Source organism: Hirundo rustica, chromosome 9, assembly GCF_015227805.2.
Source record: "Hirundo rustica isolate bHirRus1 chromosome 9, bHirRus1.pri.v3, whole genome shotgun sequence".
In the NCBI taxonomy this organism is placed as follows: Eukaryota; Metazoa; Chordata; class Aves; order Passeriformes; family Hirundinidae; genus Hirundo; species Hirundo rustica.
This window is the reverse complement of record NC_053458.1, coordinates 5756284-5771276: the sequence shown is the minus strand read 5'-3', so window position 1 is coordinate 5771276 and position 14993 is coordinate 5756284. Positions and strand designations below refer to the sequence as shown.

General features: G+C 43.1%; 1 protein-coding gene across 6 annotated transcripts in view; it reads right to left on the bottom strand.

Annotated features, from left to right (window-relative positions):
* TUT4 (terminal uridylyl transferase 4) overlaps positions 1 to 11377 on the bottom strand; it is a 43781-nt gene extending 32404 nt beyond the window's left edge. For 4 of the 6 annotated variants that reach the window (XM_040072416.2, XM_040072420.2, XM_040072421.2 and 1 more), the window contains exons 1-3: positions 11267 to 11374; positions 2371 to 3044; positions 558 to 721 (exon numbers count right to left, since the gene is read on the bottom strand). In XM_040072416.2, coding sequence (XP_039928350.1) covers positions 558 to 721; positions 2371 to 2932 — 726 coding nt within the window. In that variant the 5' untranslated portion in view covers positions 2933 to 3044; positions 11267 to 11374. Of the gene's footprint in view, positions 1 to 557; positions 722 to 2370; positions 3045 to 10636; positions 10655 to 11266 lie in introns of those variants that run through there. The other 2 variants (XM_040072417.2, XM_040072418.2) reach the window with 2 other exon arrangements.
* Positions 11378 to 14993: the final 3616 nt, after the last annotated feature.

Sequence of the window (14993 nt, the reverse complement as noted above, 5' to 3'; positions counted from 1 at the left end):
GTAATAAACTTTTTTAGGACAATATATGAGGGATTAAAATGCTTCCATTAGATATTAACAAAAACTTCTGGGTCACCTACACTGACTTCAACATTTTCCACTAGAGATAATATTAAGAACAATTAAGGTGAACATTTTTAAGCAGTCATCTCCAATACAGGGACTGGTCACAGGTAATACACTAAAGAAAGCTCAAGGCTCTTTTCAGTCCTGCATTTTGAGTTTCCAGAGAACCAGACTGAAATCTTATGAGATAAAATCTTATTTAAATACTGGAACTGTAAACCTTCAGAGCTAGAAAATTTTAAAAATACTGTTCTGCAAAGGCTACATGTGCCACAAAAGGAACATTCAGTTTCCAATCCATATCATCTGCCAGGAGGAACAACTAGTCAACTACAGGAGACAGTACCTTAGATCAGAAAGTGACTCATTATTAAGAAGAAAGAAACAGAAGCAGCAGGCTGTAGTAGAAATACCACCCAACCAGAAATATGGTGATGATAATGAAAGAGGACACACATTTTCTTTTTTATCTGATAAATAACCCAACCTACTTTTTCAAGTCGGGAGATATAATCTCTTTCCAGACGTTCTTCAGCTTGTTTCAATCCTAGTTGCTGTTCAACTGTCAGATTAGATTCATCAATAATACCAGCGTTTTCTAAATAATCCGCTTCCAATGTATGTTCTTTTGTTGATTCAGAATTCTTTATTTTACCTAAAGCAAGAAACAGTGACTTTCTTCAGAGTAATTCAAGGAGAGGAAAAGTGAAAATTAGAGTACAGAGCAGCTAAGAATCAGATACAAATCCGTGCAACATTTCAGTTTTTTCAGTCCAAACACTAGCCAAGATCACCTTAAACATTAAAATCGTTCCAGTGTGTTAACCGGTATTTTAAAAATACTTCAGAGACTAATCTGCTACCAAGAGTGCTGTCAAAAACACAAAATAAAAAGGTAGATTAATTCTGCGTTTCAGTCAAATTCACAAGTCTCTTAAATGGTTCAAAGCAAGAAAGGGTTTTGTCATCCAGAACAGAGTAAACAAGATCCCGATGCTCTAGTGTAAAAAAACCAATAAACACTAGGCATAAAATGATTGTACACGACGCATTTTGTTAAGGAAGCAAGTGAGAGAGCAGCCTCAAAGAGGTTCACCCAAACGACCTTAGAGTCAGCAGGCAATCCCAGCCCTCAGCCTGGACGCTGCTGCAGTCACACCTGAACGCTCTGTGACACCTCTCACCCACAGGCAGCAGCCACCGAGCTCCCAAACTCAGCGCAGTGCCGCAGGGCCAGTTCCTCCACATGCCTATGCATTGGTCACAGGCCACTCATCTCCGCAAACGTCTACAGCAAATTATTCCAGCTGCTTCTACATAAGCAAAAGTGAGGGTTATTTGTGCTTTGTCTTTTCCTTTTTCTTTCCTTTCAAATGAGATCGGTGCCCCCAGACTAGCAAGGAATCAAAGCTGAGCAAGTTCTCAAGTCCTGGTTTCTCAGTGACAGATGGTCCCCACAGTACATAATGGTGGTCTACAAAGAGCTGACTGATCACAGGATGCTGCCACTTGAACTTGTTTTTCCTGTTAAGCACTATTAAGACAGCTAAAAAACCACACACTTCATTATTTTCCTTGTATTTCCATACAAGCAACTGCTGTAGCTGTGGGAAATACTTCAAACAGAAGGTCTACGCTGGCTGGCATCTTAAAACAGCATTTTCATTAAAGAAAAAAAAAAAAAGCTTTCTAAAGAAGCGTGACAAATCCTGAGCTACGGAATTAACCTGGTGAGACAAAGCTTGATCAATATATTTAATGTTGACATTGAAAACTGTGTGTAAGAAATGCACACTCATAAGGGTAACCACTGATAGGTACTGCAGAGCTCCCTAAATCAAAAAGCCACCTGCCAAAGCCTACTCTAAACATTTTTAGCAACAAAAAGAGCACAACAGTCACAGAAAATAAGTAAATATTTCCCCTCTACCTATAATAAGAACTTTTCTTGCTCATTTTTCCCCTGATCTTTCTGAAAAGCAGTAATAACTGGCATTTCCCTAAGTGGCAATGATATTAGGGCTCCCCCTTCATAAAACACAAAATTGCCTAAAACCCACACACACTAAGTAGCTTACAAAGATGTTTAGGTCTTAGGCATAAGAAAAAAGGACAGCTATTATCATCATTTCTTGTTCTCTAAGCAATATGCTTGTATTAACATCACGTTCCCTCTAAATGCAACCAGCAACTTCGTACATGTGAAAAAAAATACCACGAACAGAAACATTTCAAAGCCCACTTCAGGCTGTCAGCAATTGCACCAGAAGAAAATGGAATAAGACAGTGTTAACTAATACTTACTGAAGTCATCAGGCTTATGTTCCATTTTCCTTTGATCTGCAGCAGTTTTAGCAGGATCACCAGCCTGATCAACACTAGTCTTCAAAGTATGAACTCCCACTGGATTTTCCAGCACCAGTTTCCCTTTCTGAGTAGCTGTTAAGCTTTCCATACTGACCCCATTCCCTGAAACATGGGAGCCTGGAGCACTTTCTCCCACTGGCTGGGTTTTTGTTTGTTTCAGGTTTTCCATTGCTGATGATAAATTAGAAAATTTTTTTGCTTTTCCATGACTTCGATCCTGAACATTTGATCCCAAATCTTTAGTTCCAGGGATACAACTATTTACTTTGCATGACTTATTTTCTCCTTGTTTTTCAGAACAAACATCATTCTGTTTACTTTTCCTGCTGCTATTCCCACTCGGAGAACTTCTCCCAACATCCTTCACAGATTTGTCATTTCTATTATGTTTATAATTTTGATTAATTGTAACTTTGACTGCTTTGCCTTCCTCACAGACAAGACGGACAGACTTCCTTGGGTCATGATTTCCATTCTTTGAGCTCTTGGCCTCTTCCATTATAGTGAAGACCTGCTTCTCCTGTCTCGAGACCACTTGAAGTGCAATTCTTCAGCGATTTGCAGTTGATTTTAAATCCTCTGTGCAGGCAAGGATCGTAGCTGATTGTCTACTGAAGAAATAAGGATAAGACATTTTTTAAATTAAGGAAAAAGACTAATTACCTATGTAGACAGCACATTAAATAAACCTCTCTAAAGGAAGGTGTTAATACAAATTATAATAGGAAGCATATTCCCCCCCCCAAAGGCATAAGTGCATTTTCACAATACATTCCAGTATTAAGGTAAAACTCGAAAATTTTGATCATTTTGATTTGTATTTAAAAGAAGAGGGCTATGAAGAGACAAAAAAATGACAGAACATGCTAAAAACCACTCAGTGATAAACCTGCCAACAGCTTGCTTTTTTATTTCCTTCCTATTTCTGGCTTTCTGAGCAAAAATAAGAACCAAGATGTCTGCAACTACACTGGGGAAAAAAAAAGAAAAAAAATAACACATCTAAAAAATATCACTCAATAAACACACAGCTCAAATTAGCCACTAGAGAAAACTAATTCAGTTTCCAGCAAGCAAGCTCCATTTTATTAACTGATTTTAAAAAGCATTTAGAGATATAGCTCAAGGTATTAATAACAAACCTGACCAATCACCTGCACCTCCTATTCTCATATAAATTAACTGCCAGCAATTAAGCAATATTTCTCGTAGAAAAAAAAAAAACCACAAACAGTAAATATTTTGTTTAGCTGCAGAGTAACTTTCCACATCTAAACCTCGGGCCTTTAGGTGGTATATGATCATCTGAGATTTATGCTGGACACAGCTCAAGGGTTGTGTTTCCAGTGGGACAAGGTTCAGCACAAGTTGCTCTGTTTGTAAGGAATTTGTCTTATTAATATAGAAAATGAAGGCAAGAATCTCCAACAAGAACTTGGATTTTTTTTTTCTTGTAACATTTAGACAGCAACTGAAAACTACAAGAATGAAGCATCAGACAAAGAAAAAAATTATTTTTGTAAGACTATAGCAAAATATGGAGTGCAGAGTTTCTCTCTTTCTTGTCCAGCTGGATGTTTGCTAGGTAAATGCATTATGCATGGAAATTTTGGGGGTTTAGAGAACCCATCACTTATCATTTAGTGAAGAAAAGAAATAATAGAAAAGTCTGTGAATTACAGCTACCAGAAGTATCACAACATCCTTCTGTACTTTAAAATAAGAACCAGAATGAAGGATCAGATTAAAATGTCTGCTTAAAACAAAACAAATCAAAACAAAATAAAACAAACAAACAAACAAACAAAAAACACCACCAAACCCCCTTTCTGAATATTATCAGTATAAAGTACAGTAATTTTTTTTTTCCAGGCTATATAATACAGTTAGTATCTCTCTCATTTTAATGAGACACAAATCAGAAAATACTTCAGGACACAAAGCATGTACTAAAAATGGTTATCTTACATCTCTATTGATATAATTGAAAATACATATCTTTCAAAAGTAAAAAAAAAAAACCCAAAAACAACCCACAAGAATTTTCCTGAAGATGCTGTCAGCATCACATTTTTTAGTAAAATATAAAACCTGAAGAAGAAGAAAAATCTCCACTCCTAAATTTGTTCCAACGGCCATGTATTTCATCTCACAAATACATTCAGTTAATATTGTTACTATTTTCTATTAAACGCTGATTGCACCTGGTTCTTACTTCTAGATCAAAAATCGCAAAGATTAACTAACATTTGCCTTTGGATTGCAGCCAGTCTTTCCCATAGCAATTCCAATCAAAAAGCAGCAGGAACTCCTGCCCACCGGTACCAGCAGTGCTGAAGCCTCAGGGTGGGAAGGAGAGCCCAGGGTCCCTCCAGGCTGGCTAAATTCAAGTTACTCCAGTCCCTGAGCGCCAGAATAAGGCTCTGCTCTAGAGAATGGCCAGCTCTCACAGCTCTCTACACATCACTGTCTTCAAACTGTACGGCGGGGCTGGTTTTTAATTTCATGTAGCCGGAAGAGAAACGAGAGAGTGATTTTTCAAACTCTGAACTAATCACGCTTTGCTTGTCCAACCTGGAGAGGGGAGAAGAACTCCCCGAAGCCCAGAAAGCGAGCCGCAGCACGCAGCAGCTCCCCGCTGAGCCCCGGCCGGGAGCACAGCCAGGGCAGCTCCAGGCCGGGCGGGAGCAGCGCGGGGCAGCCCCGGCTCCGGCCGGACCGACAGCGCCCTTCCCAAGCCGGGCTCGCTCCTCCGGGGCTGCTCCCTCCCCCGGGCAGCTCTGCCGCCAACCAAACCGGAAAACCCATCCAGCTTAGCATAAAGCTGGCACCGGGCAGCAGCAGCAGGAGGAGGAGGAGGAGCACGCTTGGCAATGACAAACAACTCGTAGGGTGGGGACGACTCCTGTCGGCACCGCTTCCAGATGAGAGCTACCGTGAAACTCCGGCATGGGAGGAAAAGTGCGGCTGGCATTGTGGTTTTGTCAAATTCTGAAAGCAGGTTTAAAAAAAAAAAAAAATCTGCAAAAATTATTCAAATTATTGATCTCGTCTATTCGGTTAAATATACAATTATATATTCAAAGAGAATATATGATCTTTAATCAAATGTACAAATGCGATGGGGAAAAGTAACTAAAGAAACTGCTAGTAAAAACTAGAACCCAGCTAATGAACTGGGTACTGTGATAGTGGAACATATCAAGAATGTAACCAAATGTAAGTAGATAATAACAAAAACATACAGTTTTTATTCCTAAGAAATATGAATAAAGAGAGGTCATGACATTTCATAAGACAAGAATACTCTGTATGAAGAAAAAAGAGTTCCACAATGAAATGCAGAATCTGAAATGCAAGTGCAATAATAATGTTGTTGAACTTTGGGATTTCTCTTTCTTTCCTTTTGCTCTTTAATACTGAAATGATTTAGCAAACAAAAAATAATTTAAACTGCTGCAACATATTTGATAGAAACCAAATTACCATCTCACAACAGACTGCAAAAAAAAAACAACTAATAAAACTTAGTATGAGAAACAAAAAGAGACCTCTCCTGAACCCAGGACAGACACAAAAAGATGATTCTCTGTCAGACATCGGCCATCTACATATGACAAATGGAGAGTGGGAAACAGGGAGAGGGAAAGGAGTGCCTCTAAAAAAATTAACTTGGTCGGAAACAAAACACTGGAGCGGAGTGAATCAGTGCTGGGGTGGCATCTTTGTAGAAACCTGGATGGCACGTCTTATTCACAAGCTCAGGCTCATGCCAAATTGCCAGACCTGGGATCAAAGAAGAATTTTCTCCCAGCCAGGCTGGCAACAAAACCAGAGCATTTTGCCTGCATCTGCAAAGTAGGGTATGATTAACCTGCTGAACCCATCTCAGCATATTTCATTTATTCAATATCCCAGTGTTACAAGGGACTCAGCTTCCCCTGCTCTCTGAGCTACAGTGCCAGTTGCTCCTCTGAAATCTAGCTCAGCTCTTGGCTCTTTTTAGAAAAATAAACTGGCTGAAATACAACAGCTTGAGGTCAGACAAGATACCACCGGACTTTAAAATCCAGGAAAGTCTAAAAAAATCTATACATACCTCCAGCAACCAAATTAAAAATGTTTAAAATCAGCTTTGGTTAGAATTCATTTTAGGCTCACGATAGGAATACACAAGAATGTTTCACTTTCATTTCTGCCAGTTTCTTTTGTTTCCTCCACCTTGCAGACTAGCATTAGAAAACTCTGCATTTGAATTGCAAAGAATCAGAGTAAAGCTTACTTCCAAACAGAGGAAAAAGAAAACCACCAAAAAACTTTCAGGAAGATATTTCCACCTCCTCTCTCAAGTTGTTCCACTGTATTCAACTCCCTCAAAGACAAACATTTTGGGTCAGACTTTGACATGACATCTGCAAAGATGAAGGCCAAGTTAAACTGTGAGTTTTTGCATTCCGAGTTGCTCTTTTGCAAAGCTTTTTTTAATCGTCTCATTAGCAGCAGAACCGACTCTACCTGGTTTCCTACACATTCATTTTGTGGTTCTCTGTCACACTCTCGATCACAGCCCCTTGGGCAACCAGGGCAGACGTGCTGGAGCCCTGTCTGGTTTGTAGCTACTCCCTACAAGGAAATGGAACTTCCTCCTGCATCCCCCTCAGCAGAGACCTCTCCTCTGCTGAGGCATAATTGTTCCAGAAAACAGACAGAAACTCAATGACCGTCTGACATTACTTCAAGTATGTTCTAAAATGTGGTCCAAAAGTAGGGACTAGAGTAGAAAGGCAACTGAAGGGAAAGAGAACAGACTTGTAAGTTTTGTTTCCCCGGGGAGTACTAGATAAAATATAAACACAGAAAGTACTACAAACATAAGTGTTATCACCCTCTTTCTATAAAGCATTCCCTCCTTTGAGATAGGGAGACTTGCATTTTATCCAAGACCTGCTTTTATCTCTCCCATTATGATTGTCCTTAAGCTCAAATCTCCCAGCCAGCCTTCCAACAGTAAGTGGGGTGATTAACCTCAGTGCCCCCCTCGGCTCATTACCAACATAGCCCAGCTGAACTTCCTCCACAAAAATAAAAGGAAATTCTGCAAACAAAGGTTACAGCCACAGCCAGAAACAATAGGAAAGGTGGTCTTCTGCACTCTGCTCAGGGTGCAGCACAGGTGATGTCTAGGACACCCCTAATCTGCTGGGGTGGGGGCGTCTTTTCTGACTGTTTACAGCCTTAGGCCCATTTTTCTGTCAGAGAACAAATCATTCAAACCTCTCCCATGTTCTTTGTCAATAGTGTAAAAAAAAATAAAAATCACACATTAATGTTTGGTTTATGATGAACTAGACATAACTTAGTACAAACTACTACTCATGCTTGATGTATTTCAAAGTACTTAAAACTAAAACTATCAGAGATTACTGGCCACTAAAGCGCTTCAGACTCTACCAGCACTAAACCCATCGGTATTCTTAGTAACAAACGTAAGTGCTACATAGTGTTCCAGAACTCCCTCTTACTACAGGATATAGAATTTGTCCTACTAAGTGTAATACTGCCAAAATCTACCCAGAACGAAGTTAGCTCAGTGCACATAAACTTTAACAACACAAATCAAGGATGCAACAAAACTGGCACTCTGGGCTCAGTGAAGGTAGGAAGCTCTGATGCTGTATTTACAAGGTGGAAGATTGAAAACATCTGAGGAGTTATCATTAGATAAATAACTGTGTATATATACATATGTAAAAACACATAACACAGTAACAGGATGATATCTGATTTGCAAAAGTACTGAAGGATAAATGAAGTAACAAGAAAGGCTTTGGCTGATACAAAACTTAGTAAAATACGTAGGTGCAAATATCTTACAATTAAATTATGAAGTGAGCAAAACCTGCTGGATGGGAGACCCATGAGGGATATGCTTGTTACAGATTACTCTGCATTGACTCACTGTTTTTTCTACAGCACTGTATGACTCACTGAGAAGGTGAGAAAAGCTAACCTCAACCCAATGCCAAGATCTACCTCTTTGTGACCCTACTACTACTGCTGCCTCCCGTGCCAAGCTCGGGAAAGCCATCCTCTCTGTCACACCAGCTGTGTCACAACAGTCTCCCCTACCTCTCTATTTCATACAGGATCCTCATGCTTTTGTACGTTTTGGTTCTGATCCTACGTGTTACTGCAAGAGTCCTTTACACCTCAGACCAAACTGCAGCAAACCCTGAAGCTGCAAGAGGGGCAGCACCTGCCCCAAATCTCCCCGTGCGCTGCACCATTCATGCTGAGAGCAGAGCAGGAGCTGATACAAGGGAGCCCTAACTTCAAAAACAAATACACAACATCAGCCCAAGGACCCGTGAGGAGGCTGGGAAAGCACAATACAGCACTGCACTGGTTTAGAGCCTTTCAGAGGCTTCCAGAGGCCTCAGATGATCACAGAGCTGGTTTAAATGGTAGCCACACACTGAAACCAATTTTTTCACCTCGATCTTAACATCCACTTATGCTCAGTGCTATGCTAAATGACAATACAGCAGTATGTATTGTGGCACAGAACCTTATCTGGATCATGCATTTAAGCAACAGTGAGCCCTTCACCCAAACTGGAATCCTTGAGGAAAGGATGGTCTTTGAACTGCTTCACACCAGCTGCAAACGAGTTCACAAACCACAGCAAAATCAAACAGACTTTCTCGCAGTATCCTCATGCCTGCTCACCAGCATCCAGCATTTTCCTTGCTGAAAGAAACCTGCTGAAAATCTGAAAATCACAACTTCAGTAAAGCTGTCAAGAACACAGCCACACTCAGTGGACTGAGTCACAATCGTTTGTAACACAAAACTGACTCCAGACTCCCGTGTCAAGCTTTGCTGACACCAAAAACTAAAATCTGAAAGTTACTTCTTGCTGGCAGTAGTATTTCACGCATCAACAGAAATGAAAATAAAATCAAAGAACATCTGATAAACTGTTTTTTTTCCAAAGACTTGCTGAAACCTTAGAACCAAACTTACAAACCAAGGATACAGTATGAGTACACATGCATGTATGCATGCATTTCTGTGAAAATAAATTAAAAAAAGAGTAAAAATTAAACTTGTGTGCATTGTTACAAAATTTAGGTCTTTTGTACTTCTAAGTTAAACAATTTATCAAACTATGCACAAAATAGTCTTAATGTGCCAAAAGCACCAGAAATGTTGACTTCCACTGGATTGCTTCCATTGTGCAAATTAATCCATTAATCAAATTGCAGGATCCTTCTTTCTATGAGTTCTCAGTACAAGTCAGTACCAGTACTGCATTATTTCACTAAGATAGTGACAAAAATAAACTTAATTTAGCAGAAATGCTTTGTAAAGTTTAAAAAGAGCCAGGATTGCAACTTGAACACAGAATATACTCCCAGACAGTCAAACTGCCTTATAGTATCAACATGAATGTAAAAATCCTGAACCATGACTGACAAGCAGATCCACAAGACAGCTAAGAGAGCTCCTCAGGAATATCTTGCTTTCAAGTACGACACAGGGAAATCCTGCCCCCCTTTCTTTCTCTCCATTGCAGCGATTCCCTTCAGAGGAAGAAGTGGATAAATGCCCTGCACAGTGCAGGTGTCCCTTGGCATCCAGCAGTTTCTTTACCACTGCAAGCTGAGGTAAGAGAAGAAAGTCTCAGCTGTCCTCTGTGCAAGAACAGAACATGGGAAGAACTTTCTGATCCCTCTGTGTCTGCCTTCTGGGAACATATCCCAATATATGCTCCGGGAAAAGGTAATTTTATCACAAAATTAATTTTATGAAGGTTTTCACTAAAGTTGAGTAGAAAAATGATTAAAAAAAGCTCATTGCAAAACTGGTATTTGTAAAAGAGACCTCTTACTCCTAATATAGCATACTCTGCCAGGTACTGTAATTAAGTCATAGTTTCATGGCTGGCTTACTTTTCTTGTCACGGAAATAATTATGTCATAACTACCTGGGGGCAGATTATCCAAAAAGCAACCACTGAAACCAGGAGCACAACCCAAAACCATAAACATGTATCCTCTATTTTCAAGCGAATGCAACGACCCCTGAATCCAGGGCACGGTGCTCAGGAAGCCAAGCAACGTGGAGGTGGCACGGTAATAAAAAAAATTATTAGATCCATACTTAGATACAACTATCATTTTAATGTACTAATCTCTACCTTAGTTTAAATCCGATTATATTGTTTCTCTCTGTGTTACGAGCTCATCCTCCTTTGATATACCCAGAAACAACCTTAAAAGCCAGGAGGCCTCAGGTAATACGACACATTCAGCCAACTGGCAAATTGCAACATATTGCAAAAGCAAGCAAAGTCGTTCAGCTGTATTTGTACACAAAATAAGCCAACAAAAGAACACGACGACGTCGGCCAAGGGATGCCTGGGTGTCACTCCAGGCAGATCGCAATCCACGGAAAGGAGAAGCTCTCACGGCGGAGCGGGCACGGCTCTCGAGGGCAGCCCGGCACACGGGGCATTTCCCCGCGGGACTCGCCAACTGCGGTGGTCTCTCCCCCCGGCATTATTTAATTGCACAGGGCGTGCGAACAACAAACCGCACGCACCGGCTCCGGGCCGGATGGGCCCCCGGCCTCCCGCTGACCTTGGGGCGGCCCCCGCGCCGCGGACCCCGGCGCTTTCCCCCGCCCGGGCGCGGGGCCCGAGGCCGCGGCGGGCCGTCGAGGCGGGGCAGGGCTGGGGCGGGGGGCGCCGGCGCGGACAGGACCCCCCGAGCCCGCCTCCCCCCGGGCCGCCGCTCCCTGCCGCGGGGAGCCCCCGGGCCCCGGTACCTGTGTGCGGCGCTAGCGGAGCCGGCGCGGCGCCCCCGCCATGCCCGGCTGCGGCTGCTGCAGGCCCCGACGGCAGCGGCTCAGTCCGGCCCGGCCGCCATGTCAGCGGCGCGGTGCATTGTGGGGCGAAGGCGGGCGGGAGCGCCCCGAGGGCGGCGGCGCTGCGGGGCGGCGGCGGCGGCGGGGAGCGAGCCGGGCACGGTGCCCGCACCTCCCCGCAGCGCCGGGGAGACCCCCCCCCCAGTGCCTCAGAACCTCCCCCTTGCTGAGGGCACGGCGCGCCCCCCTCCCCGTCTCCCCCGGCGTTCAGGGCCTCCCTCCCCCGGTGCCACAGCGGCAAGCGGGGATGAGGGAATAAGCGGCTTTTTTTTTTTGCTTAATTACCCCCAAAAGCCATCCTAGTTTTTCCCCTTGTTTCTCTCCCTAGGCCTCTTGTTGCGCATAGAATCAGCAAGGTTGGAAGAGACCTTTAAGATCACGCAGCCCAACCGTGCACCCAGGCTGCCGCTGTATCCCCACAGCCGCTAAAACCACAGCACCCAGCGCCAGGTCCAGACGCCTCCTAAAACACCTCCAGGGATGGTGACTCCATAGGGCAACCTGTTCACTGCCTGACCACCGTAACGGGGAGCAGGTTTTTTTTCTTAGTATCTAATCTGAATGGTTCAGCGTAGAACCATTTCCTCCGGTCCTCTCCCTGCCGGCACGGCAGAAGAAGCCGGCCCCTCCTCACTGCGCCCTTCTGTCAGGAGAGCGCTGAGGCTGCCCAGGCCCTGTGGAGCAGGATGGGGCTCGCTGGGGCCCGGGCCTTGATCCCCGCTTCCCCAGGGCTTCTCCCCTTCCTCCTGGGCTCGGGGACCCGGGGAAATGACTCCAGGCTCCCTGACCTTGGCTATGAAGCTGGCCCCGGCAGCAGCCAGGGACAGTGGCTTGGCCAGCGTGTCTGCTGGCAGATCCGTGGGTCTCGGGGGAGAAGAGCCAGCCTGCCGGCTCTTGGCAGGGCTGGACGGTGACCTAAAGGCACTGGCAAGTGCTTGTCTGAGGCAAATCCCTCTGTGATCCAGTACTACCCCTTCTTGGCAGTGAAATGTGGTGGTGTTGGCACTTCGTAGCCCAGGCTAAGGAGGCCTTTCCAGGAAAATAAGGCACGTAAAAGATCAGTGTTGAACTACAGAAGGGGTTCAAAGGAAAGTATTAAAAGTAATATGAATAGTAGTGCTGGAAACACTACCTCAGGGAATCTGTGTAGGCAAACAAAAGTTGCAAAATCTGTACTACAGGATTCTATAAATACTGACAAGACATACTTCTGAATATTTGTGAAGTCAGCACAATCCTTAGATGTAACCTGGTTTGGGGTTTTTTTGGTTCACTTGAAGTTCACACTTTACAAAATTAGGACTGGGTAGCTCAGGGTATTGCTTATGGGATTCACCTTTAGGTACGTGGGCCAGTCCTGGGCAGAAGCGACAGAAACAGCAGTGCTGCCGTGAGGGCAGCTGAGGTTAACTGGCTGGTGGTTCCAGCCTATTCCAATCTATTTGAAAAAGATTTTTATTAGGTTTAGTAGGCCAAAGAGTAAATTGCAGAAGTAACTAGATTATACTTGCTGCTGGATACCATCCTCCTAGATCAACATTGAGACATGCTAGTGAGCAAACACACGCCAGTTTGCAAACCTGACTGGCATATTTCCTTCAAATAGATGGCCAGACCTTAATATGAACTGGTAGTGCAGTTTGGCTCTGAAAATTTGCACCAGTATAAAGCCAACAGTCTTTGACATGGCCTCTTTCTGTGTGTTCAAGAACAAAGCCTCTTTTTTTGCTGATGTTAAAGAATGTTTTATTGCAGGGAGCAATATAGAAACATGGGGCAAAAAGAGGAAGCCGAGTTCTACTGCCAGCGGGCCATTACTTAAAGAATTCCCAATTCGGTGCCTGTGATCAAAAACTTTCAGATTCTGGGCTCAATTTGTAGGAGAAAATATGACTCTGAAAGACACTAAGTTTTATCTAGAATCAGAGATGATAATCATAAAGCTGTAGGAAGTAGATTTTATAAAATCCCTTCCTAGAGCAAAAATTGCTTCTTATGTTGCAGTATGATGCCTCATTTTTAGTTCTATACCCAAGCAACTAAAATATTATTCTTCAAAAGTGTAAATATATATTGCAGATTTGTTTTTAATTTTCTGATGAGAAATGCTTATGCTGATCATCAATTGAATGATTTTTAAGATCATTTTTAGAATTTACTAAGTATTAAAAATCTTTTTAAATGGACATACCATAATAAAGCCCTGTTCTCTTTCTCCAGCTGCATCTGAAGAAACTCTAAAAGCTTCTTAGATAATCTACTTTTAAAATGAGGAAATCATACTTGAGTGTCATGTTGGTCAACACTACCAATAGTATTGATACATCAATACTACAGCCAGGAAAGCGTCCAGGAAAATAGCATGGCAGAAGATTCTCCATCTATCCACCTATATATTTTTGTAGCATATTACATGATTTCTTGATGTTGGGTGTCTACTTAAACTGAAATACATAAAGAATGTTGAAAATCTGAAATGCTTAAAAACCGTAAATAAGTTTTTCAACTAGCTATATATGGCTTCTTCCCTTACAGTAATGCCAGTCATGCTTGAATTACCTAAGCAAATTTAATCAAAATGTCAAAGATCTACCAAAATCCAGGGGTTAAAAAAAAAAAAAAAATCAAACACAAAGTGAAATTACAAAATGTAATTTTCTCTTCAAAAGATAAATTTCCAATATGCCTTGGAGCCACTCTTAATTGTTTTCTGTAAATCACTGCCTTTTCTTTTTCTTTGCCAAGAACTATCAGAATCACAGCCATCCACGGCTGACCAGTTTCTTGGTCCAAGAAAAAAATCAATGACCATCAAAAGCTTTCTGTTGTTACTTTTTAAGTACAAATCCTTTTCTTCCAGCAGGCAGAGTAGCAAGCTGTACAAATGGCATTTTTTTGCAGACAACCCAAGAATGACATCAGTGCACTGAGGCAGTGTTTTGGCTCTGAATGTCTGAACGCTTTGATACCGAGCTCAGGTCCTGATGCTTTCTGGCTCTTTCTTGCTGGAAAAGCCTCCAGTAGTGTGGTTTCTCCCATCTCGCACAGTGAGACCAGTGGTCTGCCCACTCGCTTCTCACCAGCCAGGTGCGTGCAGAGCTGAATTTCCTGCAGGCCTGGCTGATGTGGCTGTTCTATGTGGTGTGTTGGTGATTCTGGTTTTGCTGACTGTGAGCTGTGACTCTTGTTCGGAGCACTCGCCTCAGTAACCAGTAGCAACCAAGCCACTGCTGTCCTTTGACATTACACCGTAGTCACCGTATAGTCAGTACACAAAATAAAGGGCCTTTGTAAGTCCATCAAAAATCACAACGACATAGTTAAAGCGGGATCTTTAATAACACCAAGGCCATCGCTTTGACCCCTGTAAGGGCTATTCACTTAACAGCTGGACTCAGTGATCCTCGCGGGTGCCTTCCAACCCAGAACATTCTGCCGTTCTGCCACCGGCATCCCCCAGGCTGAGCCCATAACCGTTCAGCGCACGGCCCGCACCGCGATCGCTGTGTTTGGGAGCGTGTGCATCCTCCGGGGAGCCGGCCCCGCCGGGTGCCGCAAAAGGCCGTTTGCGGCAGCGAGGCGTTTGCGGCAGCGCGGCCGGGCCGGGGCCGGGCAGAGCGCGGCGGCC